The sequence below is a fragment of the Dermacentor albipictus genome, chromosome 1 (assembly GCF_038994185.2).
Source record: "Dermacentor albipictus isolate Rhodes 1998 colony chromosome 1, USDA_Dalb.pri_finalv2, whole genome shotgun sequence".
Taxonomy (NCBI): domain Eukaryota; kingdom Metazoa; phylum Arthropoda; class Arachnida; order Ixodida; family Ixodidae; genus Dermacentor; species Dermacentor albipictus.
Genome location: NC_091821.1, coordinates 258,864,033 through 258,879,400, shown reverse-complemented (window position 1 = coordinate 258,879,400; position 15,368 = coordinate 258,864,033). Strand labels below are relative to the sequence as shown.

Sequence of the window (15,368 nt, the reverse complement as noted above, 5' to 3'; positions counted from 1 at the left end):
TAGCGATTGTCCGCATTTCCTGAAATGTCCGCATTGACCTTTTCCTGAAAAGGCGCGCAGTGCATGCTCAGAAATTTGGGCCACCTCGTCCGCTTGCCTCACCATCCCGTGAAACAGCAAAATAAAGCTTTTAAAATTCAAATTTTACGCGCTTACGCAAGAAGCGACGCAGATCGTTCTGTGCGGCTAACCGGTAAACTACGTAGAGACGCGGTGAACATCCAAATCCATTGGCTCTGGAACCGAACCAACTACGGAACTTTGATAGAACGTCGATCATCGCAGGATTCAACACGATTACACAGTCCAAGCACAGAGATCATCGTAAAAAAGGATAACAAGATGCGCTGGCTGGAGGTATCCTGAATCCATAGACTTGGCAGGTGACGCTGGCAACAATGACTCCGCCAAAATTCATCTTCGGCTACCCGATTAATCTACCGACCCGCGTTCGTCACAACAAATTCCGTCCGACGCAGTTTTAGTGACACGTTCGGATGATTTACGCCTAAACTGCAATTGCTAACAGCTTCCGTTGTGACATTCGCGCACATACAGCATACTAACAGCGTTATTGCCACTTATAAGCATCGTCTCATACTAGTGCACGATAGCAGAAGCCAACTGACATGGAAGCCAATTGCCAGAAAAAAGCCACTTCAGCGCTTATTGACATTCAGTGCGCAGTGCTGATATCACAGAAATCCTGTGCCTTCCAAAGGAACCCGCCACCGAATCAGCTACGAAGGCGGTGTTATATGTCTATAACCTCCTGCTCTAGCGACTCGACTTCAATGACTTCCCATCTGGTCTTTTAACGATTTTAAATAAATTCATTTCAATAATTCCCGTTTATTTTCTCTCAGAAAGAAAATATGCCCCCCCCCCCCCCCCGGGGATCACGATCTGAAGTGCTGCCCACTCGGGGATGAAAGCCGCAAGGGTACAAGCTTGAGAGAGAGAAAAGTAATACACACACACACACAAACTGAAGAATTGTCCCTGACGGCAGACACTCCGTGGTGCATTTAGAGGGCGCGCACCTATGCAACCACAGATGGGCCACCGCAACGAGCCAACAACGCACGCGCACGCCCTGTGTCCGACAAAAGCAATGGAAATAGGCGCGGCGCGATGGACAAGGACCCGCCACTACCCACTCGGGGATGCGGCCTCAAAAGTCGAGCGTGCCCCACACTATGGAAGCGCTTACGAAGACCACGGCGACTGGGCATCAGGAGGTTTGGCGCCGCTGAGGGCGCGGTCGCAACGACAGAGGTCGTGGCTCGCCGATGCCTTCTGGACACGAGTCCATATATCGATTACCAAGGCGTGTAAGTGGCAGCGAAACGACGTGGCATCTGCGCCATGCGAGCACGCTGCTCGGGAGGGCCCCAACAAGGACTGGATCGAGTTGGTGAGCCCCCGACTCGCTCTCCAGGGAGAGCCGCGTCGTCGGCGCCGATCCGATTACCACGCTGGCCACGCGAAGGGCCGCGCAACGGTCACGTTGCGGACGCAGCCGAGCGAGAAGGCGACGACCACACCAGCCACGAGTGACAGGGGAGGCTTCACGCGGGGCTTTGGGAACGCCACTACGCGGCATGGAACTTCATCCAAGCAAGATAGAAATGTCACGCCAGAAACAGAGACAGGGCGAGATCGAACTCGATGCGTGTGTTCGAGAGTAATTTCGAACGCACGGATTAAACACACAATCATGTATTGCGATCGATAAAGAACAGCCTAAGACATCCTGTCGAAGACGACTCGGCCTGTGAGGCGGTGTGGCGTCAATTATGCATCAGATGGTATACTTAAGTGTGCATAATGTGGCACATGGCGCGGTCACCTTCGATCAAAAGGTATTACAGGTGGTGACAACATAAGAACGGTGCGGCAAATACACCACTCTACAAATCGGAGAGCTTCTACGGATGCACCAGCCAATTACTTTCGCTCATTACTGTGACGTCACGGGAAAGGTTAACTTTTTAAATATCAGCGTCTCTCGGGAAGTACATGTTTTGGAGCGTGGGAACACAGAGGGCCGGTGCAGTGCAATTATGTGGGCGGAGTTCGTATTGAACCCTTTCATTCATCGAATGTACTGCGTCACTCGTGCCTCATTCCATATAACCAGACAAAAAAAAAAATGATACTTCGCTCTCTCCCCAAATTTAAAAACCGAGCTCAAAGGTCGCCCCCTACTGAATTGCTGAAATCAAGACCGTATGGCAGAAGGTGCTTCTCTCGTACAAGAAAGAACACTTCCAGTGAATATTTCGAAAGCGGCAGGGACACTGAAAACGCTGTATTGTTGCGCAAGGGGACTACATCAAAGGTGACAGTTCATACGCACATAAATTACTTTCTTCAAAACAGAGTCAATCTCAAAACTTTCTGATACCATCTCGTGCTGCCAATGAACATTCACCTCATATAAATTGCGGAGTTCCAAAGCTGCACAGTGGGATATATGGGACACTGTAGCGCTCCGGCTAAATTTTGATCACCTGTTGTTTCCTAACTCGCGCCCAAAGCACGGTAAATTCAATGCGCCTCCGGTTAGCTGTGTTATATGTTCTAAGACTGACGATGCTGATACCTACGCAAGGCGTTCTTAACTGAATTTTAAGCTCAATATAAGAGAGAAAAGCGGCCTCACGGTAAGATTTTGATTGATTTTTTGCAATGTTTTTCGGAAGTCAGTGGCAACCAGTCGTTCCTTTGACACGGACAATAAGAAAATTCCTTTAATGCTAATCAGGCGCCAAGCATACCATATGCATAGATATGAAAAAAATTAAGGTCTGGGATTTTACGGGCCAAAACCCCGACATCATTATGAGGCACGCCTGAGTGGTGAAATCCGGATTAATTTTGACCACCTCAGCTTCTTTAACTTGTCTTTAATGCACGCAACACTAGCGTTTCTGCATTTGGCCCCCATCGAAATGCGGCCATCGCGGCCGGGTACTGAAGCAGCGACCTCGCGCTTCGCAGCGCAACGCCATAAGCCCTGAACTACCACGGCGGCGAGTATACATGGCGTTTACAATGTAGAAAAAATAACTGAAACGTAAGTGAATGAGTTTACATGCTGAGAATTGCCCAAATACTTTTTTTTTTTGGCGTCGACAACACCCTAAAAACAGCTGCACATGCACTTTGGGGTGTAAATTTGCCCCACAACGATAATCGTCATCTGACTTGCTCGCATTTCCTTTCCTTAACGCTGCGAGCCCGGTACTTCCAAGTCACGACCGGCATGCGCGTTATCAGCATCACAGAGCATTCTCGACAGGAAAGCATAAACGAGCGCAGTGTCTTGAAGAAAGGAAACGCAAGCAAGACAGATGACGATTATTGTTCACTCATAAAAAAGTTTACACTATTTGGGTTGTATTTTTGTCCCCAAACAATAATCAAAGCCTGTCTTGCCCGCATTTCCTTTAACGCTGCGAGCCCGGTATTTCGTATATAGTCAGGAACGTCTTGCGCGTTATCAGCTTGACACAGCATTATCGACAGGAAAGTAGCGAGCGACGAGTTTTCGAGAGAGGAAACGCAAGCAAGACAGATGACGATTATTGTTCACTCTTAAAAAAGTTTACACTATTTGGGTTGTATTTTGTCTCCAAACAATAATCGACGTCTGTCTTGCCCGCATTTCATTTAACGCTGCGAGCCCGGTATTTCCTATATAGTCACGAACGCCTTGCGCGTTATCAGCTTGACACGGTATTATCGACAGGAAAGTAGCGAGCGACGAGTTTTCAAGAGAGGAAACGCAAGCAAGGCAGATGAATATTCTTACGAGACGAGCATACACCACAAAGGGTGCAAGTGTTTTAAGAGTAAAGATAAAACAATATAACTGGAGCACCTTAACACATTTTTCCCCTTTTTCTAGTTTGCTGGCATTCTCCTAGCATGATCAAAAGGTACATTACACAGTGTGCCTAAAAAAGAAGAGTACGAAAAAGACAAAACATCCAACAAATAGCAGCACATGGGAAGATTTCATTATGAAATTGGCTACGTTTTCAAACGTCAGAAGCGCTATAGTTATAAATCAATCACCTGCAATACGCGTAGTGCTCATTGGGAACATTCGTGCTCGTTTAACAAAGTCTGCATTCCAACTTTTGGAAGCATTGAGGTCATTCTACTTTGACGGCTTTAATGCTTCGAGCCCAAGTACCAGGATGGATGGATGCATGGATGTTATGAGCGTCCCCTTTGGAACGGGGCGGTGGGTTGCCCCACCAAGCTCTTGCTATTATACTGCCTAATGTCCTACCTAGGTTAAACAAGAAAAAAAAAAACACTAAACTCCCACAACCAAATTTTCTGATCCCCTATTGGGAACTTTGCTTTTGTACGTCTCCGTTTTTTGTCGTATCCCTACTTTTCTTCCACCAATCCTCCAATCGCCTCTTACTAATCCCCATTTCAGACAAGTTTACTTTTCCGCTGCTCTAGCTGAACCCAAGGGCTTCAAGGAGGCCAGTTGTGCCTAAATCGACCGCTGGGCAGACATCTTCACATTCTAATAAAACAGGTTCCACAGTTTCCCTAGCTTTACCGCAGCAAGCACATGCTTCTTCCTTCTTATATCTCGCTTTATAGGTGCGTGTTTTAAGGCATCCCGATATCGCTTCGAAAAGTAATGAGCTTCTCCTTGAGATATCATAAATTGTTTCCCGATTTCGTTTTTTCCTCTAAAGTAGTTACTCATGGCAGGTTTCTTTTGCATTGGCGCCACCCATGAGATTTCAGCCTCTCTGACTTTCCGCTGACGTTCTTTGCTGCTGTGTTGCCCCCCTCACAGGCCGCATACTTGCTGGTAAGCTTCCTAGTTATTTTCCTCCACTGAGAATCTATGTTTTTCCTGTACAAATACCTCAACACTCTCCCAGCCCATTTACTTTCTTTCATATTCCTCAGTCGTTCTTCATACTCAATTTTACTGCGAGCTTCCCTTACTTCAAAACTGGTCCAGCCCATATCACCCTGCACAGCTTCATTTGTAGTCTTCCCGTGAGCGCCCAATGCGAGGCGTCCCACCGACCTTTGGTTCCCTTCGAGTCCTGATTGTAAGCCTGATTTAAAGCAAACAACGGCATTTCCAAAAGTAAGTCCTGGAACCATTACCCCTTTCCACATACCTCGGAGCACCTCGTAGCTATTGTATCCCCATAGCGCTCTGGAACATATCTGATTTTTTCCGCCACCTCGCGCCAGCGAAAAAAACAAGAAAAAAAAACGCTACATTTTCACATGTTGCCAGTGCAAACCTAACAAAAACGCAACGCGGCTGACTCTAGGTGCACAACGCTTTCTGGGGCGTAAGCATGAGGCAGGCGAACCTACCACCAAGCTTCCCGGTAGACTGCTCAACCGCCATCGTCATCGGACAGAACAAAAGTGGCCGGCAACGTTCGGCGCCGTCCTCACGAAGCTGTATTCTTTCCCGGCTTCGTCAGAACAGGAAATGGATTTTAATTCTGACGCTGTAAGCTCTGCTGCATATTTTGCCGTCTATAATGCGAGCGCAGCAACACGTCCAAGGACGTAATCGAACGGCTGCCAAGATGCAACGCTGTACGTCGTCTGTTTCAATGGCGGTATCCCATGAAAAGCACGCCTTTATATAGTATGCGTTTAGATGTGGCGACCGCGTAAAATTGGATCCATCTTCATATATTTGTTTTCTCTCATTAATTTTCTCTTTTCGTTTCGTTATGAGCGCTATGCTGCATATATTACCTCCCCACCCCTGCCGGAATGTGGTACACAAGAACTACTTCTTTCAGCGTTCAAGGATCGCTAGAAGGTAGGGAAGCCGAAACCACTTCGTGGAGTATGAAAGGAGAAGCATTCGTAAATTTAATAAACTCGGACATACACTGTTTAAAATGCTGCAGTAAATGACGGGAAATATCAGCTCCATCTACGAGCATTTAACCCTCAAAACAAGGGCAGGCCGTCATTTTGGAAGACGTACACCACGACGTAAACATGGCAGCCAATCGAATCGTTTTATGATCATGACATTTTTTTTTTTATTGGTGGCTCACGTACCTTGTTCATGGCGATAGAAACGTCCTGTCAGAATGACTGACCGCTTGTCGAAAATGCCAAAAACACGACTGTTAAGGTGAAGGTCGGTTTTTACAGTGTGCACTGCCGAAACTGAGACCACGTTGACATGGCACCCCTTGGGCCGCTACTTTTGTAAGCGACAGAAACTCCCAGCGTACCAACTGTAACGTTTCTGAATCTGTGCTAGGATGAGATGGTGCACAGCTGTCGTATAGTACACCAGCAAGTCCCGTTTCGGCACGCGGCATCGGTGCCTCCGTTAAAGCACACTAAACGACCGGATTCCCAGCGCGCTTGGGGTAACATTCGCAGCTGCGGCTCGCGCCCAATTGCATGTGCACAGCAAGGTTTCAAAGCGGTTCTGTGCATGCCCAGCAGTTTAGAGCTAGTATTGAGACGGTCGGGACAAGATTTATAGCCCTCAGATGACCAGTCCCGACATCAGGCACGATACAGGGTCCGAGTCATTGCGCATGTGCCATGACGTCGAGCAGCAAAATTTAATAACTACATTGTCCACGAAGCTCAGACTGAGCATTATGGTCCGCCCAGAAAGCATGAGTCGCACGTACATACGTACCCGCGCTACAGCAAACACCTTTCGAAACAAGCCGGCTCGGCTTGTTTCTTCCTTACCATGTTGCGCTGAACCAGGGGCGGAATCTTACAACGGTTCGAAAAACGAACCGTTCCCTTCACCGCTTGTGTCACTAAATGTGCCACTCCCAAGCCGGTGGTGGAAGAAGGGGAGGACGCGACCAATAGATGAGAGGGTGCCACCTCTGAAGAGTACGTTATTATATGACGAGCTAATCGAGGAACTGCAGAATGCTTCCGCTTGCTAAATAAATGTAAAATATAAATTAAATATTATACGGCAAGTTTTAAAGCATAAACGTACGTTGCCTCTTTTTCATTCTCAGCCGACAGGCGCTATCGCAAGCGTAAATGAGTTGGCAGAGCACAGCGCTATGTCGTCTGCTACCAGGAGCTCGCACGATGCACGCAACAGGAACGCACTGCCAGCACTTCTGAAGTAGCGAACGCGACAAAACCGTGAACTGGTTCTTAGGGACACCTTTACTCGCCGACTATATCAATTTTCCTTCTTTTGTCGCCCTTCGTCATATCAGCTAGGACATGGCTCGCTCGCCGCCGCGCTGTCGCTATCCCTGCGATCTGCCCCACGGCGCTCCACGTGATAGAAACAATGGAACTTGAAATCGAACATTACGACATACGGGCCCTGCATTGCCTGCGCGAAGTAAAACCGAAGAGTGTGGTGCTGACGGTGCGCGCTGAGCCGTGAAATTGAAGAACTAAGTGTGGCACTACCGAACTAGAGAAAAAAGGGCAGCAAAATAAGAGATCTCCACAATATACTCGCGTCATGACTGTATACTTTTACCAGCCTAACGAAGGAAGCGTTGGTCCAGCCTAGGTTGAACCCTTCTAATTGCTGAACGGCGATCTGCAAGCTATTCACGCAGGCGATAGCACTGGGAATTCGGTCTCACCATGCAAATCTCTCCTTGGCATTGGCTCTGAAGCGGAGGTCACGGGAAAGCTGACCCAGCCCTTCTACCGGCCAACACAGTAATTGCGAGAGCAACCTCGTGGACAGTGTCGGCAGCAGAGATATAGGCCATCCCGATGAATGCTTCGCTTCCGACCGACCTCTGGGAGCTGCAGGCCGGTGTCGATGAACCGCAGTGTGCAATTCCTTCCTCTGCGTGGAACGACCACTGGTACGCTTGCACCCGAGTCTTCTCCAATTGATAGCGTAGCCTGCAAAAGGTCTACTTAGAAAGCCGGCAGGGGCGGTGCAACTCATTATCCGTCATTTCTTGGAACGCGTATCGCACTTCCAGCCGTGGTCGACACCGAAAGAGCAACGCCAAGCAGACGACAAAGGCAAGTAATAGCCTCCGAAGCAGCCAACGCACGCGCGCGCGACCATGGTCGCAAGCCAACAGCCAAGCCAGAGCAACGAAACCCAAAGCAGACTACCCCTTTGCCGGTTCCACTCTTGGCCAAAGACGGGTTCGCTTTGGGAATGATTGACAGATGCGTCACGTGATCGTAATTTGCGGTGCCGCCCCGCTGTCTCTGACGGCCTCTGACGCAAGCAAAATTTTGACCAATCAGATGAGCCCAAGTGAACCGGTTCCCTTCCAAGCCGTTACAAGATTCGGTCCCAGTTTTTTAGAATGCAATACATACTCGCCCAATCCTCAACCCCAGTGAACACCTTTCGATAGTACCTGAAGCGTAAGCACATCGGACAAGCAATTTGCACTGAAGAAGAACGGAAGATTGGGCGAGTTGGTGGTTTTCCATGGACAATGTTTAAAAACAGCGCAGTGTGTGCAGTGTGTGCTGTGCAGGAACAGCGCAACACAGGACGAGCGAATAAAGAGCACAGGACAGGGAGCTGACTAGCAACCGAATGCTTTATTTTCAGAAGCAGCACGTAAATTAAAACATCATTGAATGTGACACAAAGAACAGAAAAAGAGGGATAAGAAGGATAAGCGTCAGCCACGGAGATAATCCAGTTCTTTTGTTGAGAGCGTGCGGGGGACGCAGAACTGACGCACGCGTCGCCACTTTTGAATATATGCAAAATGCCTCAAACATTTCCCGCGCACGCTTTTCACTATATCTACCAATCATTTCGCACTTCTTAAAGATCGGGGTGCAACCACACGTGTTACAGTGGGCAGGCAGATGACTGTACGGGTTTCCTCTTGGTTACCCGCGCACCCGATCTTTTAAGAAGTGCGAAATAATTGGCAGATATGGTGAAAAGCGTGCGCGGGAAATGTTTGAAGCATTTTGCATATCCAAAAGTGGCAACGCGTGCGTCAGTTCTGCGTCCCCCACACGCTCTCAACAAAAGAACTGGATTATCTTGGTGGCTGACGCTTATCCCTCTTTTTCTGTTCTTTATGTCACATTCAATGATGTCTTTACATGTTGCTTCTGCAAATAAAGCATTCGGTTGCTAGTCAGCGCTCTGTCCTGCGGTGCGCTGTTCCTGTTTTTATTCTAAAGATGAACCAACCAGCCCCATTGAACACACTGTGCTCCTTTCTGTTATCCGGTGTAAGTATTTAGCGCTGTTTTGAAGCTTTATGGAAAAGCCATTTGCGACGGCTACCTGTCTGCACGAGCGCCTTCGAAGTCAAAGTTTATTGGACAACGGGGCATAAATAGGCTTGACAAAGTTTGACCCCCACTAAAAGAAAAAAAAAATCACATTAGCAACATGAACGATAGCTGCATTTACACAATGACTACATAGCGCAACGAAAGTACATGTACAAGTACAGAAAGTACAAGACGCATGGTTACCACGGCTAGATATTTCCGCTTCGGCTGGTTAGGTCGAACACCGGCGAATGGTAATCCGTTGGCTCCGGGGTGCTTCATGAACGGTACCATAAAAACCAGTTGGTGAAAAGGGCGCACGGATGTACTAGACATGCTGACGCACAAAAGATATCGACTGCCAAGAGCCATGGATACGGCACGCAAACAGAAGACGCAATCGGACCGGGGGAGAAAACGGGTGCTGCGTACGAAAAATCGATAACTGAAACGGCCTGGCATCAGGAGGAAAATTAATTCTAATCAAGAGTCGCGTCGCCCGCGTGCGCGTCAATGCGCTTAACGGTGCCCATTGATCAGATAAAACACACAAACCCATCGCGTCTCGCGTATACTACACGGCTGTTGCAGTCGCCGCTGCGATGTTTGCATCCATGCAGTGTTTGCATGAACGACTCGCATTAATCCAGGCGAGGGTTATACCTCCTGGCGAACTGACTTCGCTTCGAAGCGAGCCGTTGACATGGCGTCGACATATAACGGATGGAGCCAGGCCTTACCTGTCTGAACTGTACGCTTGAGAACTTATCGTAAGAATGATGTTTCTTCCTTGCCCGTGCCTTCGCATGCGCATCGAAACAGGGGTCAAGGGGGCACAATTTAATATTTGTACTGCACATTGCGCGCGTGCGTGCGTGCCTGCGACTTACCGTGGCGGGTAAAAATGCTCACCACTGACAGAGTAAACGAAGTTCAGGCCTATACAGCTCTCAGGGAATGACACAAACGCTGTTACTTGCATGTCGTACACACGGGTTGCAGAAGGAGACATTCCTTGCCAAGCAAGGTAGGAAAGAGCTTAGAGGCATCTAAAATTCGTGACGGACGTTCCATCACACAATGCCAATAAGTCATAGATATATAGCATACAACCACTTTCAGTAACGGGGAATCCAACAATCTGGGGAGCACATCGAAGGTCCCAGAGCGAAGCTACGTAGAACGCACTACGCGACAGTCAATGCGAGCGAGGGCGCCTCGACGTGGCGGATAGGCTCGCTTAAATCTGCTTAAAACACGACATTGTTGTGAAATACACTTGGATAGCCTGTGTTTTTCATTAAACTCAGAAAGCCAGAACAGCATTCTATATGAAAGAAAATTAAGACGACTTGTCTACATTTACTTCTGGCCATGTAAAGTGTATTGGTACAAAGAAAACGGTGAAATAAGATACAGTAAGAACTAATATGTACGGTAATTACTTAATTAGTAACTGCTTTACTGAACTTCTCACAACTTAAAACTTCCTGCAGCAAAACAAAAACGCTAGTATGGGCCCCTACATTGGTTTCTCAGCGCTTAAATCAAGGTGTTTAGGCACAAAATTCACCGTATCAAAAATGACACGCTGGCCTTTGCGAGGTACACCCCCTAACAGCGCATAACAGGCACAGAAGCGCCACAACCAAATGTTAAGAGAAAACGAGGCAACAGAACAGTTCCCATTCACACATGTATACGTACTGCATGTGCACTTACATCGCGACCTTATCCATTCTTCTTTCGCTTTCTCTGGAAGTAGAACCATCATGCAATGATGCACACCTCATCAGAATGTAAATGAATTGACGTTTCATTAATACCACTGTCACATGTGCACTTCTGATCGCGATCGGGGCCAATCCGGATTGGATTTCTTGGTCGCGATGAACAACGGTCGCTCCTACACGGTCCCACGACCCGAATCGAGTTATCGACTGCTGATCGTCTACAACTCTCAGAACTCCACGCAATGCCTTGGCCACCTTGGCTACAAATTCAGATGTGCAAAATATGGTTAAATTTGGACAATAATTTTACAGCTTACTATTACTGATAAAAAGGCTTTAAACTTCTTTTATTTTATTGGGCTGCCTTCACTTTTTGTTTTTAAGGTTTTCAGAATATAATTCGCTAGAAGACACATGCGTCAGCCTGCGATCGCGATCGAGAAACATGATCGCGAATCACGGACCGCGATCACGATCCGACAGTGACCGCGCAGCAGAAGTTGATCCAGAACAAGATCAATCCGAATCGGGCCCGATTGCAATTGAAAGTGACCGTGTGACACGGGTATAACACACGCAAGCCTTTTTCTTTTTCCTTTTTTTTTCGTGTAAAATACATCTAGCAGTTTTGGCGCTATTTGATCACATCATGTCCCTATAATCTTGGCACGCGAAAAGCGAAGGTCGATCATTAAAGCGCACTTTCTATTGTTGTGCAAGAGGCGCACCATCACATTTATTTAAATCGTTCGAGAGCTTCTTCTTGATAACAAGTTGGCCTATACATGGTCAAAAAAAAAAAAAAAATGTCGGTCGGCTTTGGCATGCCCAAAGCCTCAACAGCTGTTTGAATTTATATCAAGAGCATGCCTCCCGACTATTCTTGTTAATTATAATCTACAGTGTGACAGCGCCACCACGAGCACGGTGTTTTTTTTTTTTTGGGGGGGGGGGGTTATGTTGGCCAAGTTCTTTCCGTGACCAAGCAATCTTGAACGCACTACTGTTCACACGGCCATGAACGTAAGTATAAGTTCAGCGGCTAGTAATTTTTTTTCGGCATCTATTTCCGACAAGAAAATCAAACCGAATAACCAAGCTTTCCTTCAAAACTAACAGAGACAGCGAGTCGTGCCAACAAGGTTGTTGGTTAAACGCCTTCTGAACTCATCTGGCCTGCTTCGAAAGTGGCAAGCACGTACACAGCCGACTGTACTCGCATAGACGCTTCTATCTTTCGACAGCATGTGGCTCGCTTTGGCGCAGTTCCAGAATTTTCGCCCACTGAGACCACTATAATTATCAGGAAACACACAGTTTTACCAAGAGGTCACACACCCACATGATATAACTCACGAAAGGCTAGGGGACACCTGATGAAGAGCCACGACTCGATCCTAACTTCGAGTTGGCTGGAGGACGCGCCAGCGGGTGCAGAAAGGAGAAAGAAAGGTGCGCCCCTGCATTTCGCTTTCCTGACCACGTCGCGCGAGCGGACATGAAAAAAAGAAAAAAAGACTGCACATCTTGGCCGTAAACGTCATACGCATAACTGGGAGGGCCGGAATGGAGACGCTGCAGCGACGTAAATGGGGATATTTCCGCAGTGCGAACGTTCATGGAAACTCGTACGACGCGGAAATACATCGCAAGGTCATTTCACGGAGATGAAATGACGACTTAGCAGTCTGACGGTTAAATAATGGCTATACAAACAATGGCAGAAACGAAATTAGGCGTCGTTCATTACGCTATCGTCGGCGAACGCAGCAGGGACTTCATGCTGCCGGTGTGCGCATTTCCCCAAAACTGGTCAACAGCCTCTGTCCGGAGCGTCAAATCGCCAGGCGCGCGAAGAGCAAGCAGGAAGGGATGCCGATGGGAAGCTACGCTTCACGAAGCCGTGCAAAGAAATAGGTGCATCGGTACTGCGAACAGTACGACTATAACGAAGACGGCGGCCATTGACGCACATTGTTACGAAGGTGATGGTTTGAGATTCCAGTAGCTATGCGCTTTAGCTGGCAAGATATGGCTTAGCGTCGAAGCCGCGCAGGCAGCCGCAGTTTGTGGCAAGGAGAAGAGGTGGTGTATGTGTGAAGGAAGCGAACACAAGCGCCCGTCTCCGTGTTCGTGCGTCTATAACGTGCTGTTTCCACACCCCTCGAGGGGCAAAAGTTTATTTTTGGGGCACTCGAACACCGACAGAAAACAAATGGGGACGCAGCGTGCGCCAAATTCAGAACGAAAAAGGAAAGAAGGGAAAAGACAAGAGAGAAAAGGCAACAGCCTTTTCCGTCACTCACAGAGTCGTCCGAAGCTGCAGCTGAGTCGCCGCCGAAGCCGCTGGATCCGACTCAGTCCAGAACTCCGGTCCTTGAGAGCGCCGCCGTCTGCGACGGAAGGAGAGATACGCAGGTGTTGAACGAGGCCGGCGCGCAATCAAACCAACGACGCGCGCGCGCGCGGCGCATCGGGGTGCGAGGGTGCACACTCGCCTTCAGCAGCACGCAAACGCCGCACCACAGTGCATAATGCAGAGGCGACGTTTCGCCACTGACTAAAATCTGCTCTCTTCGCCAGAGAGACGCGCGCGCGCGCACACACACCTAGAGAGAGGGAAGCGCGCGCGAACGCGTACTCCACGGTGTCGCACGTGCCGAGAGCTCAGCGGAGTTCCGCGCAGCGCGGCCGTGTACGACAGCGTGGAGAGACCTCGAATCAGAGTATCACTCCGCCAGGCTACGCATTGCAATACAGTCAGCCTCAGCAGCGAAATCAAGTGAGGTCTGCCAACCCGTCTGGGGCAATGCACTGTGCTGGGCCTCATCGCACAGCCAGAACAACACAAAACAATACCACAAAAACGGCGGAAAGGAGGGAACGTGCCGAGCATGCGGCAGCAGCGGACATGCTAAATTTCAATTAAGATAAACGGAATAGGAAAAAGTGGCACCCAAACAAGCGCACGTTTGCTGCTATAGCTGTCAAACTGTCTCAGGACAATGCTACAGTTGTCGGGGTGGCTTTCAGCTCCAGTTTCCCGTATTTTCTGGCCATCGGTATAACAGTAGAGGGGCGCGATGTTTTCGCTTCGAAAGTTAATTTTACATGGCACAGCCAGGCTCACAACTGTTCTGTGTTCGTGTAAATATTAAGAGCACATCAGTGTGTGATTTTCATGATATTCAAAAAAGACGCACAGCATATTGACAAACGTATTCAAACACGCGTAAAACAATTTTTTCACCACACCAAAAACACGCCATACATATTCAAAGGCACTAATTATAGAAAATTTTTAAACTGAAAGTCGAGTCAAGCCAAACGTAGTACTTTTGAAGTTTCGAGTTCCATACTCAACCCTTGCTCATAATGGGAGAGGCTCAACGAAGTAGACTTGTTGAACATATCAACGTGTTTTTAGTTTTTCTGTGGCAGATTTGATTACGACTTTTTTTTTTAATGCATCGAATGCCTCTCTAGCCGTTCTTTGATTTTACAGGAAATTACAGAGCATCCAGCACTTAGCTCTAAGAAGCAATTGCAACCAAGTTAGCCCAAGCCTATTTGAATGCACCGAGGTACACTCAAATAGCCTTATCCGCGAGAATCAAATAGCCGGATCCCAGGTATCGACGCCACAGGACTTCTCCTCCCTGTACACAGCTCTCGTCACAGACCCAGGTCGAGCATAGCATGCAGGAGCCGAGAGACGACGTATCGAAGACACCAACGGCGTAGCGCTACACTACACCCGCCGCGCTGTCCCGAAGCTACACAGCGAGAAAGAGGCGGCAAGCGCACGAGCACCACGCATAACCCGATTAGGTGCGCCTCACACGGGCAACGCCGCACGCGCAACCTAATTATTCAATAAACCAAGTGCGGCGCCGCACCTCTTCGCAATAATGGCGGCTGCTGTCGCTCGAGAGACGGCTGGGCACAAAGGCAGAAGAAAAAAAAAAAATCAGCAGGGCGCATTGTGGTGCGGTGGCCACGAGCTCGGCTCGATATTACATCGCCTTACACGATCGGGCCACTGCGAGAAAGGGGTGCGCACCCGGAACTGAACTCAGCTGTTGAAGCGCGATGAACACCCAAGCATAGTGAAACCTAAGTCGGGGATAAAGTGGGCGCCTATTCCGTTTTATTACTTTCCTTTTTTTCTTTTGTATACGGACCCTGCATTAATTACTGATGCCGACATCTGCCAGCCGCGCAGTCGTAATGCACACAAAGCGAAAAGAACGATCGAGCGCGGACTCCGAAGGAGGATGAGGAGCGCCACAGGCGGAGTCAGTCTTGGCCGGCTTAACTCAGGTGCGAGGAAGGCTGTCTATCCTATACTTTCTATAGTCCGTTCGAATT

General features: G+C 48.5%; 1 protein-coding gene across 6 annotated transcripts in view; it reads right to left on the bottom strand.

The window, feature by feature from the left end:
• Positions 1–15,368, bottom strand: part of LOC139054372 (cyclin-dependent kinase 14-like) — a 124,324-nt gene that overhangs the window by 71,362 nt on the left and 37,594 nt on the right. For 4 of the 6 annotated variants that reach the window (XM_070531281.1, XM_070531279.1, XM_070531283.1 and 1 more), the window contains exon 2: positions 13,304–13,390. In XM_070531281.1, coding sequence (XP_070387382.1) covers positions 13,304–13,390 — 87 coding nt within the window. Of the gene's footprint in view, positions 1–7,628; positions 7,900–13,303; positions 13,391–15,368 lie in introns of all 6 variants that reach the window. The other 2 variants (XM_070531280.1, XM_070531282.1) reach the window with 1 other exon arrangement.